This window comes from Glandiceps talaboti, chromosome 4 (genome assembly GCF_964340395.1).
Source record: "Glandiceps talaboti chromosome 4, keGlaTala1.1, whole genome shotgun sequence".
Lineage (NCBI taxonomy): Eukaryota > Metazoa > Hemichordata > Enteropneusta > Spengelidae > Glandiceps > Glandiceps talaboti.
The window spans coordinates 1,579,596-1,596,793 of NC_135552.1; the positions used below are offsets into that span (position 1 = coordinate 1,579,596).

The 17,198-nt window shown below is 37.8% G+C and overlaps 2 protein-coding genes across 2 annotated transcripts; one reads left to right on the forward strand and one right to left on the reverse strand.

Moving 5' to 3' along the window:
- Positions 1 to 530: 530 nt before the first annotated feature.
- Positions 531 to 9,032, reverse strand: LOC144433593 (large ribosomal subunit protein eL15-like). The gene is made up of 5 exons (XM_078121919.1): positions 8,980 to 9,032; positions 8,430 to 8,625; positions 5,194 to 5,330; positions 1,413 to 1,605; positions 531 to 780 (listed from the first exon to the last, which is right to left on the reverse strand). Exons 2-5 carry the CDS (start codon positions 8,599 to 8,601, stop codon positions 665 to 667), a joined length of 618 nt encoding a protein of 205 aa, XP_077978045.1. The 5' UTR covers positions 8,602 to 8,625; positions 8,980 to 9,032; the 3' UTR covers positions 531 to 664.
- Positions 9,033 to 9,099: 67 nt separating this feature from the next.
- On the forward strand, positions 9,100 to 15,094 carry LOC144433999 (molybdate-anion transporter-like). Its single transcript, XM_078122435.1, has 2 exons — positions 9,100 to 9,149; positions 12,217 to 15,094. The coding sequence occupies exon 2, from the start codon at positions 12,377 to 12,379 to the stop codon at positions 13,739 to 13,741; it is 1,365 nt and encodes a 454-aa protein (XP_077978561.1). The 5' UTR covers positions 9,100 to 9,149; positions 12,217 to 12,376; the 3' UTR covers positions 13,742 to 15,094.
- The last annotated feature ends 2,104 nt before the right edge of the window (positions 15,095 to 17,198 follow it).

Here is a 17,198-nt window from a genome sequence, read left to right on the forward strand (position 1 = left end):
CTCATCGCTGCACTCTAAACAAACGGAATGAACTTGTGTTGTCGTGTAGGCATAGACATAAATCATTATTGCAGAACAATTAACTATGCAAATACGCTATGTTACTCGGTAGATATTCCCTGTTAGGAACATTGGAATAATAGAATTTAACGGTAAGGAAACGCAGATACTATATTCCATTCTACCCCTGATGAGTGAGGAATACACACCTCACGAAACAGTTCTGTAGGGTCAATAGCATGTAATTTTGTTCATATTTTCAAAACCTGTATGTATATGTATATATATTAAGCTGGTTGTTTTCCAGTTGCAGTTGATGCCAGAAATGCCAGACCTGCTGCAGCACTATGTCATGAAATTATAAAATATTTTATGGGGTAATTCACACTTGGTTCTAAATGTCACCACAGGGTTTCTCACCTTCAAGTTGTGAGGAATTCTACATAGTACAACGTACTTTGAGGTACTCTGTGGTACTTTGAGACCACAAGAGCAGTAAAGAGAACTACAATCAAACAGCCTTCACACCATTTTAAAATTTTAACTTTTTTTATTATTCAGTTAGGTTACCACAGACATTCTGCCAATAAGGTTACCAGCCAAACAATGAATGACACGAAAAAAAAAGAAGAAAAAAAAATGAAAAAAAGTGTCAGCCTTGTTTTTAACGATAACGATGCATTTGAATGGTGTTGCGGCGTTTCCATGATGCACGACGAGAGCCACCTTTGATGTGTCCTCTGAAATGATGTCCCTTTCCTAGACCACGGTTCTTTTTACCTGCAAATTGAGACGACACAGAATCATAAAGTGAACCACGATAACTATCCCTTAATTATTTCTATTCGGATTTGTTACATTGGCAATACTAACCCTCAATATCCAAGCAGTGTTTTCATTCAGAACAATTATAAGCGTAAATCAACCCGACTACACAATTCAAAACACAAATTGTAATAAAATATGCAAGTTTTGTGAGATTTACAGCTGTTACCCGGATTCTCAAACTTTATAAAAACACTGAAAAGGAAGTAAGCACACATAGGGCATCAATAATTTCATGATGAACTTCTTTAAATAAATGCCAAACTGCTTTAAATTTACCATTTTCCCCTCCATTTCAACCACAGTCCACTCTGGTAGAGAATACTGCGACAATGTTTGACGCACTATCTAAAAACAAGTGTTCTACATCTGAAGACACACTGGGGACAGACAAGGTCAAAAGTGTCTTTCTCGATAGATAATTTCCAAAGTTATTGAGATATTAAATGACAAGTACTGCGTACTGTCTGATGTGGTGCCAGGTTTGTTTAAAATTGAGTCATGAATGTCAGAGATATGGCCGACCATGGACAGACACACAAGCATGGCTGGATGGACATGGGCCATTATTATACAAAGTAACATACCTGCTGAGGTAAGTCCACGCAGTTCACGATGTTTATGAACTGGTTTACAAATCCATTGAGAGTCTGGATTACGACGAATAGTTTTGTGGAATGGATCAATCATGATGATTTCATAAAATTTGTAGGTAGCGTCTTGTCCAACCCAGTAGCTGTTGAGGACACGCAGGCCACCACATTTACGGCCAGCTCTCTCCTGAATTAAGATAAGAAATATATGTTTTAGATATTCTGGTATAACTTAACCCTTTCGCCACCATTACTCGCCTTTATACCATCAACCCTTTCACCACCAATGGCCTCATGGGATTGTGTGTTGTCCACCAGCCCCCTCACTAACATAATGTGAGAGTGAGTGTGGTGTAATCAAACTGATATAAAAATACTTTAAAAAAAATAAGGTATCATTTGAATGGAAAATAAATTTTCTACATCATAGTAGCAAATACATACATTCAAATATCACACACATAACCGAAATATGGATTAATGTAACGAAATTTTAATAAAACAAACATAGGTTGTTTATTTATTGACATATCACAAATAAACAAAATATTTATATTACAAACAAAATTCAAAATACCAACATTTATGTTCCTACAAAACTTCTGTATACTGGTCAAATGGTCAAAATCGGCGAAAATTTGTCAGAAAATGTTATTTTTAGTCGTAATAAATTTGAACGAAAATAATTAACGGCTCACTAATCCGATTACAACGCAATAGTCAGCCCCGCACCGGCAATCAAAGGGACAAAAATATCTGAAGTCGTCGCCCCAATACCTTCAGAAAAATCAGTTTGTGTAATTATATATCATTATTTGACAGAACAACAAAAAATTATCACCAAATTTATCCTCAAAATCAGTAAAAAATGCCCCCAAGTTGGTAGTTTACGAGTCCAAATCGGGATGCCAAAGTGATGCTTTTCGCCGACATGCTTACCCACGAAAGCAAATATGCAGTCGGGACTTTGAAGTTACGTTGCGATAATCTGATCCTTCCATATACTGTATCGAGTTCACTCAGCCATCTCCTTGTACAAAACATCGTATTCATAGTCAAAATTGAGTGGAAATTTCTACGAACAGCACCTTTATTTACATTGCAAACGATGTTAGGGGAGACATATTTTGCTTCGGAGTTGTTGAAATTTGAATTTTACATTGAAAAACTCGCGTAAAAAATCCGATCGGAAAATTGCCCATATCACGAGTAAGTTTCCCTCCACTGACCTCTGCACACAGAGCTAATACAAATACAAGTCATTATTGAGCCGTAACAAAAAGAAATAAAACAAAAATAATCCACGATATAGCCCAAAATTACCCCCAGAACGTTAGCATGGGCGTCGGCACGGTCACAAGATTGCGTAAATTTGAACGACATTCAAAAATTCAACCGTAAACTGCCGTCGGCAGCTCACACTGCCTTAGCGGGAATTTGGTGCTTACATACAAGTACAATGTGTTCCCATAGCTAAATACTTGTATTCAACGATGTATTTCAAGTCAAATTCTGTCGAAATATCCAAAGATAGTGACATAATTTATATCGTAGGCCATGTTATGAGAGCCGTTAATTACTTCCGCCATTTTGAAATTCGATTTCGTGAGCGAAAAACGCACAAAAAATTACGATCGCTCGTCATTTGGATCGTACTCCAGATACCGTTCACTGTCATGCTTTCAAAATGGCTGTGTAGATAAACAAGCCTAATACGCATGTGTGAACTAGTTATGGCAGCAAATTTTGCAGCAATAGCTGCCGTTAAACGGCTTAACGGCGAGGTAGGTGAATGAACTTTGGCGTTCCCGCAATAGCGGGAATTGGTGGGCGCCCTAGCGCGTTCCGGCAATAGCGGGAATTGGTGGTGAAAGGGTTAAAGGCAGCTATTGCTACAAAAATTGCTGCTATAACTAGTTCCACACATGCGTATTCACTTTTTCACCATCACTTGCCTCATGGGATTGTTTGTTCACCACCTGCCCCCTCACTGACACAAGATGAGAGTGGGAGTTATGTAATCAAACTGATATAAAAATACTTAGAGTTGCATATTTTTGAAAAATAAAGTCTCCATAATAGTTGCAAATACATACATTCAAATATCACACAAACAACCAAAATATGGATTAACCCTTTCACTACAAATGGTAGTGAAAGGGTTAAGTTGTTTACACACACACACACACACACACACAGAGAGACAGACAGACAGACAGACAGACAGACAAGACACTTAGCAATGCCTACATGTATAGCATACACAGACAGACAAGACACTTAGCAATGCCTACATGTATAGCATACACAGACAGACAAGACACTTAGCAATGCCTACATGTATAGCATACACAGACAGACAAGACACTTAGCAATGCCTACATGTATAGCATCCACAGACAGACAAGACACTTAGCAATGCCTACATGTATAGCATACACAGACAGACAAGACACTTAGCAATGCCTACATGTATAGCATACACAGACAGACAAGACACTTAGCAATGCCTACATGTATAGCATCCACAGACAGACAAGACACTTAGCAATGCCTATAGCACTACTGAACCTTATCAGTTCAGTTGTGCTTTCTTAAAAGTAGCATATGTACAATGGTGCAGCAATGGACGATTTGATAATTCACGATCTTACTTGCCTGTGGAAAAAAAACAATAATCTCACAATGTTTGAATTCCTGTGTCAAAATCCTTTTAAAAATCACTTATTATATATTCATAAATAAAAATTGCTAGGAACAAGCAACTTCAACAGAGCATAACTCATCTGAAACTGCAGTGATATTGATTCTGACTGTGTGGCAGTCTTCGTTTCCGGTTATAGACTACACTTACTAACCTTTGACCTTTTCCGATAGAAACTCAGAGAGCCCATTCACACCTAATACAATAGGCGTTTCTAGTCTGTTCTCTACAGTGGTCCATGGTTTAAATTGTACTCACAGTTGGGCGAGTTTCCAGTGACATCCATGATCTCATTGTGTACACTGTTTAGGACTTCAAGTGTTTAGGCCAAAAAAAATATATATCTGGTTCTGGTCAGGGTAAACTTTCTAAAGTGGTGCGATGACGCGAATTTTTTTCCCCCCTATTTTTTTTGTTTTGTTGCAAATTAGTAAATACACATTTTTTTGACACTTTACATACTCTGTTCTATCATATTCATCTCTTGAAAAACTTCCTTTTTCTTCGAAGCAGTTTAGGCTTTGTATTTAAGCAGTCTTGGCATGTAGGGTAGATTTCAGCTGCTTGTTCTGATATCAGGAATAAATAAGGAACGGGAAAGCAAAAATTATCAAAAAAAAAAGGATCAACGCGAGGGTATTCAGGGCACGCGTGCGCTGACCAAAACCAGATATATATATTTTTTTTGGCCTTATGCACTTTTGATTATACCATGATTATACATACACAACAAAGACACTAATTTATAACCTACCTGTCATCTACCATATCAAACATGTTTAGTCTATGTATCTCTCAGTAAGTTGAAAGCTCAGTTTGTGCAGCAGTACATTCTAGTGAACGGACTGCAATTCTAAATTATTCTCATTTGGAGCTCTGCTTACATTTAAGTGTTCAAAGTATGCAATGCTGACAAAGAAAGGTATACATTCACCATCACAAAATGCATCATTTAGCCTTTGTCCTCAGTGGAAAAATATTGCTGACAATAACTTGAGTAAATGCTTTCTTTTGATGATAGACAAATTGTAAAAGATCTTAATGACAGTAATAACAGCACACTTGACTCACCTCTGCAAGGGACTGCAAGCTCCTTTGCCATTTCAGTTGGTTCACACCCTGGTTGTTGGGTTTACCATAGGTGGCACCTTTTGGTACTGGGCGTTTACGACCACCACGTCTGACACGGACACGGTAAATGACGTATCCTACTCAAGAAAAAACAAACAAATAGTAAGCTGGGATCAAAACTAGGTCGATGTGTTGTCACACTAGTAGTCACTTTGTGGGTCGAGTTTAACCTCTCACAAGAAAGGCATGTGTTCTCACTACATTAGTTCACAGACATGCTGACGAAAGTCCCACTCTGATGACCAAGAATCACGAAATCAAACCTTGTCATAATTTTGAAGCACCCACCTTCATGTACACCACCATATATATATATATATATATATATATATATATATATATATATATATATATATATATATATATATATATATATATATGGTTACACCAGAGAGTACACATCACAAGTCGGTAGGAACATTTGAACCCGATGTTTGAAAATTTCTGATTTCGTGACTTTTGGTCATCTGAATGGGATTAATGTAGTAAAAGAGACATCACACCACAGGGAGCTCAGGCTCAGTTAGTTTTGTTTACATATGCAAACAAGTAAACAAACAAAACACAAAGAAATAAACAAGTAAACAAACAAAAACATAAACAAATAAACCGATAAATGAGTAAATACATGAATAAACAACAACAAACAAACACTACCCCCCACAATAGTCACAATGAAGAGACCCCAAATGGGTTGAGACTGATCCATACCCAAAAGCAAGAAGTACTAGTTTTCATATCCTGAAAAAAATGCCATAATTTGACTTCAGATCAGTCAAAAATCCACCTTGCTAGAACAAATATGCTTAGAACTCACATTTTTACCAGGTGAAATTGACAGTGAAATGAACAGAAAGGCTGAAATTCCGATGATTTCTGCGTCTAAGCATATTTGTTCTAGCGAGGTGGATTTTTGACTGATCTGAAGTCAAATTAATGGGGAATGATGGCTGAAAATGATGTCAGCGCCACTTCAGGCAGTGAAATTGTACAGTCCACATAATAAGGACTTTGTATGTTTACAGATATTAACAGATGAGATTTGGCAGGACATAACTTGGCACATACCATTTTTCTCTAGGGTTGGGTCATAGCATATTATTTTCTAATTTAGGGGAAAATGAAATGGATGGTCACCGTGTGTATTTTTTATTGTGTGGCACTGTTAATATCTTTTACAAAATAAATAACAATAAATAGCATAAATGCTCAGATTTGAGAGCATTTGTGTTATAAGTTTGACAAGCAACCCACATACCCGAAATGGAATGAGCCACTAGTCATTAGTGTAAGGCATTTCACATTGTTGTTGATTCAGTGAAATATGTAAACTACAACATGGAAAGTAATTTCGCTGTGTGACTAGTGATTTAGTTAAGAGTTTTGAAGTTTATTTCTGTCAATCTCTCAGTCACGTCCTGTATATATGTTTGAGGCCAGTAATTGTTTTGGGTGTGTGTGTGGGGGAGGGGGGGGGGGGGAGGTGGGGGTGACTATGAATGTCAAATATGTGTATATTTATTAATTTATATACTTTCATGAAAGTTCATCTGTATTGGTAATACATATTGTCACAAATTGAACTTTTGTTCTCAATACCGAATATTTTTTTTTCACCGAAATTTTCAGCAAATATTACCAACAAATACATGGAGCGGCTATGGGGTCACCGGTGTCACCAATCGTGTGCAACCTGTACATGGAACATCTAGAACAATTAGCTATCGAAACCGCACTACACCCACCGTTATGGTGGTACCGCTATGTGGACGACACTCACACGAAACTCAAGAAGGAATTTGCACAGGAATTCACAGACCATTTGAATTCACTTGATCCTGACATCAAATTTACCACAGAAGGAGAAGTAGATAAGTCCTTAGCATTCCTGGATACACTGACAGTGATTCAAACAGATGGCAATCTTGATATAAGAATATATCGCAAACCAACCCACACAGACCAATACCTTCACTTTTCATCAAACCACCCACTTGAACATAAGTTGGGAGTAATCCAAACTTTGTTCCACCGTGCTAAGACAGTTATCACAGACCCTCATGTTGTTGATGAAGAGAAACATCACATCGTCCAGGCTCTCTCGAAATGCGGATACCCTCAGTGGGCTTTTAACAAGGTCAACAAGCCCCCTAAAGCTAAGTCAACTACCAAAAAGGACAGTACAATACAATCTAAAGGACAGGTAGTGATACCTTATGTCAAAGGAATTTCAGAAGCACTTCGGAGAAATTTCAACAAATTTGGCATAAGGGTATGTTACAAACCTACAAGAACTCTACGCCATTTCTTAGTAGCACCGAAGGACAGGACAGGACAGAGAAGAAAGACGTCACTGGCCCTATATACATGATTCCTTGCCAAGGGCAGACTACCAGAGGTGTTTGTCAGGAATCGTACATTGGTGAAACTGAACGATCCCTCAGGACCAGGTTTCTTGAACACCGATGACGCAGCTCTACTTCATCTGAGGTCTCCCAACATATCCATGTGGAATCACCAGGCCATCATGTTGACTTGGTCAAAGTGCAGGTTTTGGACACTGAACCACGATATTTTGAAAGGGGAGTGAAGGAAGCCATTTACATCAGGGCATTACAACCTTCTCTCAACAAAGACGGGGGGCGCTACAAACTCCCAAATGTCTACGACTCGATCATTGACCTTCACACAAAGAAGGTCAAGTTAGATCATTCCGCTGATGAAAGCTGTAGTGTTGACAGCTGAAAATTTCGGTGAAAAAATATTCGGTATTGAGAACAAAAGTTCAATTTGTGACAATTTATATACTTGTTATGCCATAATTTGTGTCAGTTTGAGGTTTCCAAGTGGACATTGCAAAATAAGAACTTGGTACACACAATAATCATTTATATGATATTTACTTACTATGATACAAGAATGATACTAGTATTGGAGGACAGGTTACTAATTTCATGAAAAAAAAACTTTTATTACTTAACGTTGTGATATGCATATATTATTAAATGCTGAAAAAAATAATGACTACCAAATCTTCCCTGTTGACTACCAGTTTTGAAAAGTGGTAGTCAAAGTTACTACCCACTAAAAAGTTAATTTCGAGCCCTGTAGGCTGTAGCAGGAGTACTGAGCCTCAGTGCCATTGCTACAAACCCATTATTTTGTAACTAACCAACCTTGTTTAGCCCTGTAGCCCATTCTTCTAGCCTTCTCTGGTCGAGTAGGGCGAGGTGCACGGTGTATTGATGTCAGTTGACGATATTGCCAGCATCTCACACGTTGCAAGAACCTCATGGCATCTGACTGTTTCTTTTTCCATAGTTCTTGCATGTACTTGTAGGCACCCATCTTGCTTTATTTGACGGATGGTCCCTGTAAATTATTCATAAAATAATGTTACTGTTAGCAATTCTTTTGCATGACTGAGGTACCCAAAGAGAATAAACAGTACAAACAATTTATCAATGAATGATCTTCCTTGTCTGTGTTGCAACACATTACTAGTAATACTATACATGCTTAAAGTCCCCTGACCAGTATATAAACGTGTCTGCGGCAAAGCAACTGTTTCTTTGTTTAGAGTACTTTAGCAACTTTTATTTCAACTCTGAAAAGCCTCAGAGGTAAATCAACATATCTCTGATATATATATTTGCAAGTGACAATTAGATGGCCAAATTTTGTCCTAGATTTCGACGGATTTCTGTTGGAGTTACGGCAATTTACCTGTGATCTCAAAATGGCCGACGGTTCCGAAAGACCGACAGTCTCGGGGTGTAGCCCCCTCAACGGCGAGAGTCTGGGTAACCGAGACTAAAGATAAATAACCGAGCGTGTACCGGAAACGGAAGTGAAATGTCGCGCAATATGGAGGTTGGGGCTCTACGTGGAAATAGGTGAGTTGGCGACTTTAGCGTAAATTACTTTCATTAGGTATTGGCATTGAGTTCTTTCCCATGTATGTGTTAACCTTGTGTGTAGAAGGGGTTTGTCATGTAGATTTGAAAGGCCAGGTTACTCTGACTTCAATTAAGCCAGTTCATATCTAAATCAAAAATATTGAAAAAATGAAAGGTGTACTATAAATAACGAGATTGAGTGAATTTATTTGGGTTATCTTAGTTCGGTGAAAAAAACCACATACATTTTAATTAACATGAATATGGCAACATGGAGTAGAATGACAAGAGACAGACGAGAATGGAAATTGCTGGAGGGCTTCACCCAACACTGGATGAACATAGCCACAACCATGGATCCTGACTCGTACTCACTAACTATCTTAGACAAAAATTGTGACGTTCTTAATCTTAGCGGTTAATGTAGTGGACGGTTAAGGTCACTTTATGAATGCAAAATGTTTTGTTGTTGTTCTTATTCGTTTGGGGAATCACTGTCAATGAACCAAATTAATTTCTCTTTCTGGCTGTGTGGGTGTATGTATACATACCCAGCCAATGTTTGCTCTACAGCTCATTGCACAGCATCTTGTAGTAATATTATAAATTAAAATATTGAAAAAATGCAAGGTGTACTACTACAGTAAACTTACTACATGTATATAAAGGCCAGAAAAAATAACAAAACTGTTTAACGGGCCCAACCTACCCATATTTTTGGCATTTCATTTTTTGTGTGTGATTGGTGATATATTCACATGCTGGCTTCACACGGCAGTAAAATGGCTATAAAAAGCATTTCCAAATGCCAAATTTGTTGTCAACCGAAAAAAATATCACCGTTGTATACACTGTAACAACTTAAACAAGTCTTTGAACTGTACTTTTCATGTCACAGGGAAAGTAAAAAATTCCACACAGAACGGCAAAGGTCCAGTGACGGCGAACGTACAGTCACGCAATCGTAAACATGAATTCCTAAATTTATGAAGGATATCAAAATTACTGCCACAGAGGGTGCAATTTTTGCTTAACTAGAACAACAAAGCATATCACGAACATTTTTGTACATTTAATGGAATACAGTACGCAAAACAAAGACGCACTCATTTTTCAGCTGAGGGTTATAAGTTTGAATATGTCACTGAGTGATATGCAAACATTACGTCATAATACTGAGCAGACGCGCACTCTGATTGGATGATAAAGTTAAGGCTGATCTGTAAACAACCGCATTGAAGTTAAAGGAGAGTTGCATGATACTACGCTCAATAGTATAACGCAGAAGTGATTTTTATTTTAAAATGAAACAGCATTTTTAGACATTCAAAAATGAATTCTTAGTCGTAGGTGACGTATAAGTATGTTATTCACCAAATACTGTTCCACATCTTGCTGCTTGAGGTAAATTTTCCGGTATAACGGAGAGCCGGCTGCTCTCCGTTATTACCGGCAAAAATTACCTCTCACAGCAAGGTATGGAACAGTATTTTGCAAATAACATATACTTATTGTTGTTGGCAGTGTTCTGCAAAGGTTTCCAACTAGTGGGGACAAAGGCCCCTTGGTTGCAAAAAAGTGGGGTCATTTGACAGGGAGTGGGGTCAATTATGTTTTTGCTAAGGTTTGGGAACCCCGGTAACAGAAAGGGGGAAAGAGGTAAAACTGGTAGTGCTTCCCATGCAATGTATCATAGTTTAGGTGGGGAACCCCGGTAAAATGATGTGGGAACCCCGGTAGATTTTACCTACTTACCGCCCTTAAATAAAACACTGATTATTGTCTATAAAATCATATATATTACCTCAGACCACTATAGAGATACTGTGGTCTGAGATATTCTATTACATATAGACTATTACCTTAGTCCTAACTACATAAACAAATTCCATTCATAATAACTTCCCAGTAAGCTATTTTTTGGCCGAACCCCCAGAGAAACATAAGAAACAAACAGGAGAAGAAAAAAGACTACAACAAAGGGAGTACGAGAGAAACAGAAGAAAAACCCTGAACTTTTCAAACTTCGTGGTAGACTGAGTTTCAAGGATGGTTACCGTACGATGGGAACTAGCTTTGGATGTATGCGCTATGATGTTCGACATGTCTTTCCATCCCCGTAGAGATGGAAAGACGTGTCGAACATCGTAGTGCATACATCCAGAGCTAGATGGGAACAAAATGTACTGTAAACCATGTAGGCAAGCTTACAGCTAATTATTGTTTCACAAGCTGCAGAATGTTGCGTCGTGTAAGTCATCTTTTTCCAACAATTCTAAGGGCCCCTTTGTACTTGGCACCGACAATTTTAGACATTCTAATTTAATCACTCACGGCCAATCAGAGGGCCATAAAGTCGCAGTTGAACACACACGGAACAGAAATCAACCTCTCGGACAGAGTGCAGCAGAGGTATCGCTTCAGAAACTAAACAAATCTGTGTTCAACAAATTAAGTCATCTGTTCCGAAATGCACATGCAGTTTGTCTGTATACTGTATTGAAGCAACACTGTTTTTCTCCATCTCCATTTGTTTCTTTCATAGTTGACTCAATGTGTGCTCATAAGGAAACTTAACACAAAGATCCATTTTGCTTTATTTGAAACAGATGTATACTCATTGTATAGGTACACTGAAATAAAATGAAAAAAAGCATGAACTGTTCAAAGCATTGTGTTCTGTTTTCTTTTAGACACTGAATGCATCAACAAATACTCAATGCCATGGAAACCATTCATGATAAACTAAGTTACCTCCATGACCAATGTGATGTCATATATGATATACTAATATCAAATATTTTCTGGAAACTTTACCAATTAGTCAAAATGAAAGCAGCTATGTGAAGGCCCAACAGTTTTCCATCAGGACCAGCAGCTTAAATCTCTGTCTGTCCTTTTGACCAGGACCTTTTTTGTGTTAATTTCACACACTGTTCTACATGTTACCAATAAAAAAAGAACAAAAAAACCAACGGAGCTATTCTGACCTATAGGTCGCTTGTTTATGTTACAGCACCATGTCTCAAATATTGTCATGTTTTCTTTTGTTCTTTCTTCTTAGGTACATGTAGACATTCCTTGACACAGACTTATGACCTGAATGAATAATGTGATGAAGCCTCATGAAGAAGAGAACAGTCTGTGTTGACTGAAGGATTGCTTTCCAATAACTGTATACATTTATCTTGTATTTCGACCTTAACATTTGAAGTGCAGTCACCATGCAGACACTCGTGTATGTATCATTTGGAATACTGTCCTTCATCTGTGCAATATCCCAATTTCTTGCCAGTAGAACTAAACAAGAAGAGATAGTGACATCGAACCCTACCTTTATTCAGTTCCAAAGAAGTTACTTTCTGGTCTACTTTCTAGCACTAGCTGCAGACTGGTTACAAGGACCTTATCTGTACAAATTATACAGTTATTATGGTTTCATTGAACCACAAATTGCTGTACTTTATGTCTGTGGATTTGCCTCCAGTGTCATATTTGGCACTGGAACAGGAGTTCTTGCTGATAAATTTGGCAGAAAGAAACTCTGTATGATTTTCTCAGTCATATACTCAATATCATGCTTGACCAAGTTATCCAGAAATTATGGTGTATTAATACTTGGGAGAGTGTTGAGTGGAATATCAACTTCGCTTCTCTTCTCGGCATTCGAAGCATGGTATGTACATGAACACACTGAGACCTATGACTTCCCAACTGAATGGTTACCAGTCACATTTTCAAAGGCCACACTTTGGAATGGAATTCTAGCCATTATGGCAGGAATTGTTGCCAACCTATTTTCAGGAGCATTTAAGTTTGGTCCAGTAGCACCATTCATGTTGGCAATTCCATTTCTGGTTGCCTCCGGTATTCTTGTTACAATTCAGTGGAAAGAAAACTATGGAAATAAAAAAATTCGACTTGGTAAAAGCTGCATAGAGGGTCTACGACACATCATTCAGAACAGACGTACAATGTTAATAGGTGCTATTCAGTCATTGTTTGAAAGTGTCATGTACATATTTGTATTTATATGGACACCACTCCTAGATCCAGCAGGCCCACCTCTTGGTATTGTTTTCTCCTGTTTTATGGTTTGCATAATGATAGGATCATCAGTTTTTCAGTTACTCTTATATTGGAAAATTGCTCCTTATAACATCTTAAATGCTTCTCTTGTGCTTGGTTTGATTTCAATGCTTGTATGTGTAGCATCAACCAATCCTCGCCATTTCAGTCCACCAGCCTCTTACATAGCTTTCTTACTCTTGGAGTTTGCATGTGGAATGTATTTTCCTGCCATGGGTTTCCTTCGCAGCCAGGTCCTACCTGAAGCACACAGGGTTGGCATTATGAATTGGTTCCGAATGCCACTCAATCTCATCGCATGTGTTGGACTGATGATGTTACATGGTGATCCCTCACAGATGGGGGAGAGGAACATATTTGCTATCTGTACAATATTAATGGGAATAGCAATGATCTGTGGGTTTAATTTTGCAGCTCTTGTTAAAGATGATGAAGAACTGAAACCTTCCAATAATTCAGAGAACAAGCAAAATGCAGTTAACAGTTTAGTATCAGTGTAAACTCTCGTATTCTGCAGTTAACAGTTTAGTATCAGTGTAAACTCTCGTATTCTGCCTGTGTACAGTATATGAACCAATAATTTGTGTTTGGAAGTGGATCAACGCATTCATTTGAAGTGGATCAAGGCATTCATATTCATATCAAGAACTACAAATGTGCACCCGAATATTTTGTCTCCTTGTTATGAAATTGTATACTTTATAGTATTTCAGTAACTCAGAGCATAAATTATTAACCAGTATACTATATTTCAGCTAAATCACCTGTCGTTTTTCAACTGTTATTGTCTGTGGTCCAATAACATAGACTTATCAGATGACCAAAGTGATTAAGCTGAAAGTAAATACTATATGCCTTGAGTTGAGAGCTACCTAGCATCGACGCATCACACACTGCAGTTACATTTAATTATAGAAAGAATACATTTGATTAAGTAGCTATAATTCAGCATGCCAGGTGTCATCTGTAGTTTTACATTGTATATATCAAAATGTGCATGAATGATATAGTTTGAAAATACATTGCTGTGTTGCTGCAAGAAGATGCAAAATATATGTTATGTTATTTTTGATGTGATATAAACTGTACTGTATACTAAAACTTCTATAGCTTGAGTAGTGGATTTTTAGTCTTTCTCTCTGATCAGGTCCTTCCATGCAGAGTCATAATTTGTCTAGTGTTGTTAGTCCCCGCGGACGAAGTCCGGAACGGGGACTTATGGATTGGGTTCCGTCTGTCCGTCCTTCCGTCCGCAGCTGTTTCTTGGAGATGCCTGGACTGATTTTTTTCAAACTTGGTACAGGTGCAACATACTATGGCATACATATGCACGTCATTTTGTTTTATGATACGATCCAATATGGCCGCCTAGCAACCATTTTGTTTGTGAATTTTCATGTCCAAAGCCATAACTCAGACATGCTTGAACAGATCTCATTCAAAGTTGGTATTAGGACAGTGTTCTATGACATACATGTGTATATCCATTTTCGTTGTGATACGATCCAATATGGCTGCCTGCCAGCCATTTTGTTTGTGAATTTTCCATGTCCAAAGCCATAACTCAGACATGCTTGAACAAATCTCATTCAAAGTTGGTATTAGGACAGTGTTCTATGACATACATGTGCATATCCATTTTCGTTGTGATACGATCCAATATGGCTGCCTGGCAGCCATTTTGTTTGCGAATTCTCATGTCCAAAGCCATAACTCAGACATGCTTGAACAGATCTCATTTAAAGTTGGTATTAGGACAGTGTTCTATGACATACATGTGCATATCCATTTTCGTCGTGATACGATCCAATATGGCTGCCTGGCAGCCATTTTGTTTGTGAATTTTCCATGTCCAAAGCCATAACTCAGACATGCTTTTACAGATCTCATTCAAAGTTGGTATTAGGACAGTGTTCTATGACATGCATGTGCATATCCATTTTCATTGTGATACGATCCAATATGGCTGCCTGGTAGCCATTTTGTTTGTGAATTTTCATGTCCAAAGCCATAACTCAGACATGCTTGAACAGATCTCATTCAAAGTTGGTATTAGGACAGTGTTCTATGACATACATGTGTATATCCATTTTCGTTGTGATACGATCCAATATGGCTGCCTGCCAGCCATTTTGTTTGTGAATTTTCCATGTCCAAAGCCATAACTCAGACATGCTTGAACAAATCTCATTCAAAGTTGGTATTAGGACAGTGTTCTATGACATACATGTGCATATCCATTTTCGTTGTGATACGATCCAATATGGCTGCCTGGCAGCCATTTTGTTTGCGAATTCTCATGTCCAAAGCCATAACTCAGACATGCTTGAACAGATCTCATTTAAAGTTGGTATTAGGACAGTGTTCTATGACATACATGTGCATATCCATTTTCGTCGTGATACGATCCAATATGGCTGCCTGGCAGCCATTTTGTTTGTGAATTTTCCATGTCCAAAGCCATAACTCAGACTCCATTTTCATCATGATATGATCCCCCATACCCAACCAATCCTTTATTGTTGGAGGCATATTCCATGTCCAACAAGCACACACAACATATCTAAGTCTGTAGGTTCACAAATGTTGTTGCGTGATCAGAGTAGTGATAATTCCTTAAAACCCAATTATAGCGGGGACTATGTCATTATCAATGACTTGTTATTATATACTTTTTAGCACAACTGAACTGATAAGGTTCAGTAGTGCTATAGGCATGGCAAAGCATTGTGTGTGTGTGTGTGTGTGTAAACAACTTAAAATCAAACTGCTTGGCCGATTGCTTTGATACTTGGTGGTCATGTTACTTCTGGTGTGTAGTTGGGAAATTGTTCAAATGAAAATGATTGCATCAGAGATGAGGATTTTGGATAAAAAATTTTAACTCCAAAGCTACTGTGCAGATTGGCATGAAATTTGCTAGGAACATTCTTAGGGTTGAAAAACTAAGATTTGTTCATGACATGATGATTCCCTCAGAAATATGCAAATTAGGGCTAAAAATGTGTCTTTTTGGTCAAAAACCTATAATTCCAAAACTACTCAGCAGATTGGGCTGAAATTTAAAAGGGATGCATCTGTGGGTAGATAGATGAAGAAGTATTAAGCATATAATGATCTCATCAGCAATATGCAAATTAGGTGTAAAAATGTGATTTTTGGTCAAACATTTCTCAAAAAGTACTGTTAATGAGACTGAAAATTGGTGAGATGTTTCTAGAAGTGTTATTCTGCCGATTTTCTTCAAAACATTTTGACACAATTGGCCCTAGCAACCATGACCACACCATTAGCAACAACCTAATGGCAGTATATTTTGGTCAAATAACATTATCTGGTAGACAAGTGAGTAAACATTCAAAAGATGTATGCAAATATCCCTAGCAACCATGACCACACCCATAGCAACAGCCCACACGGTCGTGTACTTCACAAAGAGAACAGGGATTCTTAGACAATTGAACAAACATTCAAAAAAAATGTATGTAAATTTGCCTAGCAACAAGTCTACGCCCATAGGAACAGCCAAATAATCACATATATCAAATAGCAACATGGTTGGATAGGCAACTGGATAGCCATTCAGCAAATGAATACCTATTGTTAGCTTGGACTAGCATATGGATAAAACATTTTTAAAAACAGTGCATTTGTGCTACATTAGCGGTGTTTTTATGTTGGGATATGTTACATGTGTCAATAATGTCAGGATATGTTAGATATGTCAATACTGTGTTAGTATAATGCATACTTCCTTATGTAAATAGCCATTTCAACTATAGTAAACCGTAACCTCTTTTAGAAGTGACTGTTTTGGGAACACATACATAATGTCGTCATCTACTATATTGCAGTAACGCTGTCATTCATTTAGTTAAATATGCGCTATCGCAAAACTAATATGTTTAATTAAGACATGTTTTGTTTGTTATAACTCAATACTTGAATTTGCTTAGG

Coding starts and splice junctions, on each gene's coding strand:
- LOC144433593 (XM_078121919.1), bottom strand. CDS start 8,601: ATGGGTGCCTACAAGTACATGCAAGAACTATGGAAAAAGAAACAGTCA. Junction 5,331..8,429: donor GGGCTACAGGGCTAAACAAG/GTTGGTTAGTTA, acceptor TTTCTTGAGTAG/GATACGTCATTTACCGTGTC. Junction 781..1,412: donor GCGTGGACTTACCTCAGCAG/GTATGTTACTTT, acceptor CTCAATTTGCAG/GTAAAAAGAACCGTGGTCTA.
- LOC144433999 (XM_078122435.1), top strand. CDS start 12,377: ATGCAGACACTCGTGTATGTATCATTTGGAATACTGTCCTTCATCTGT.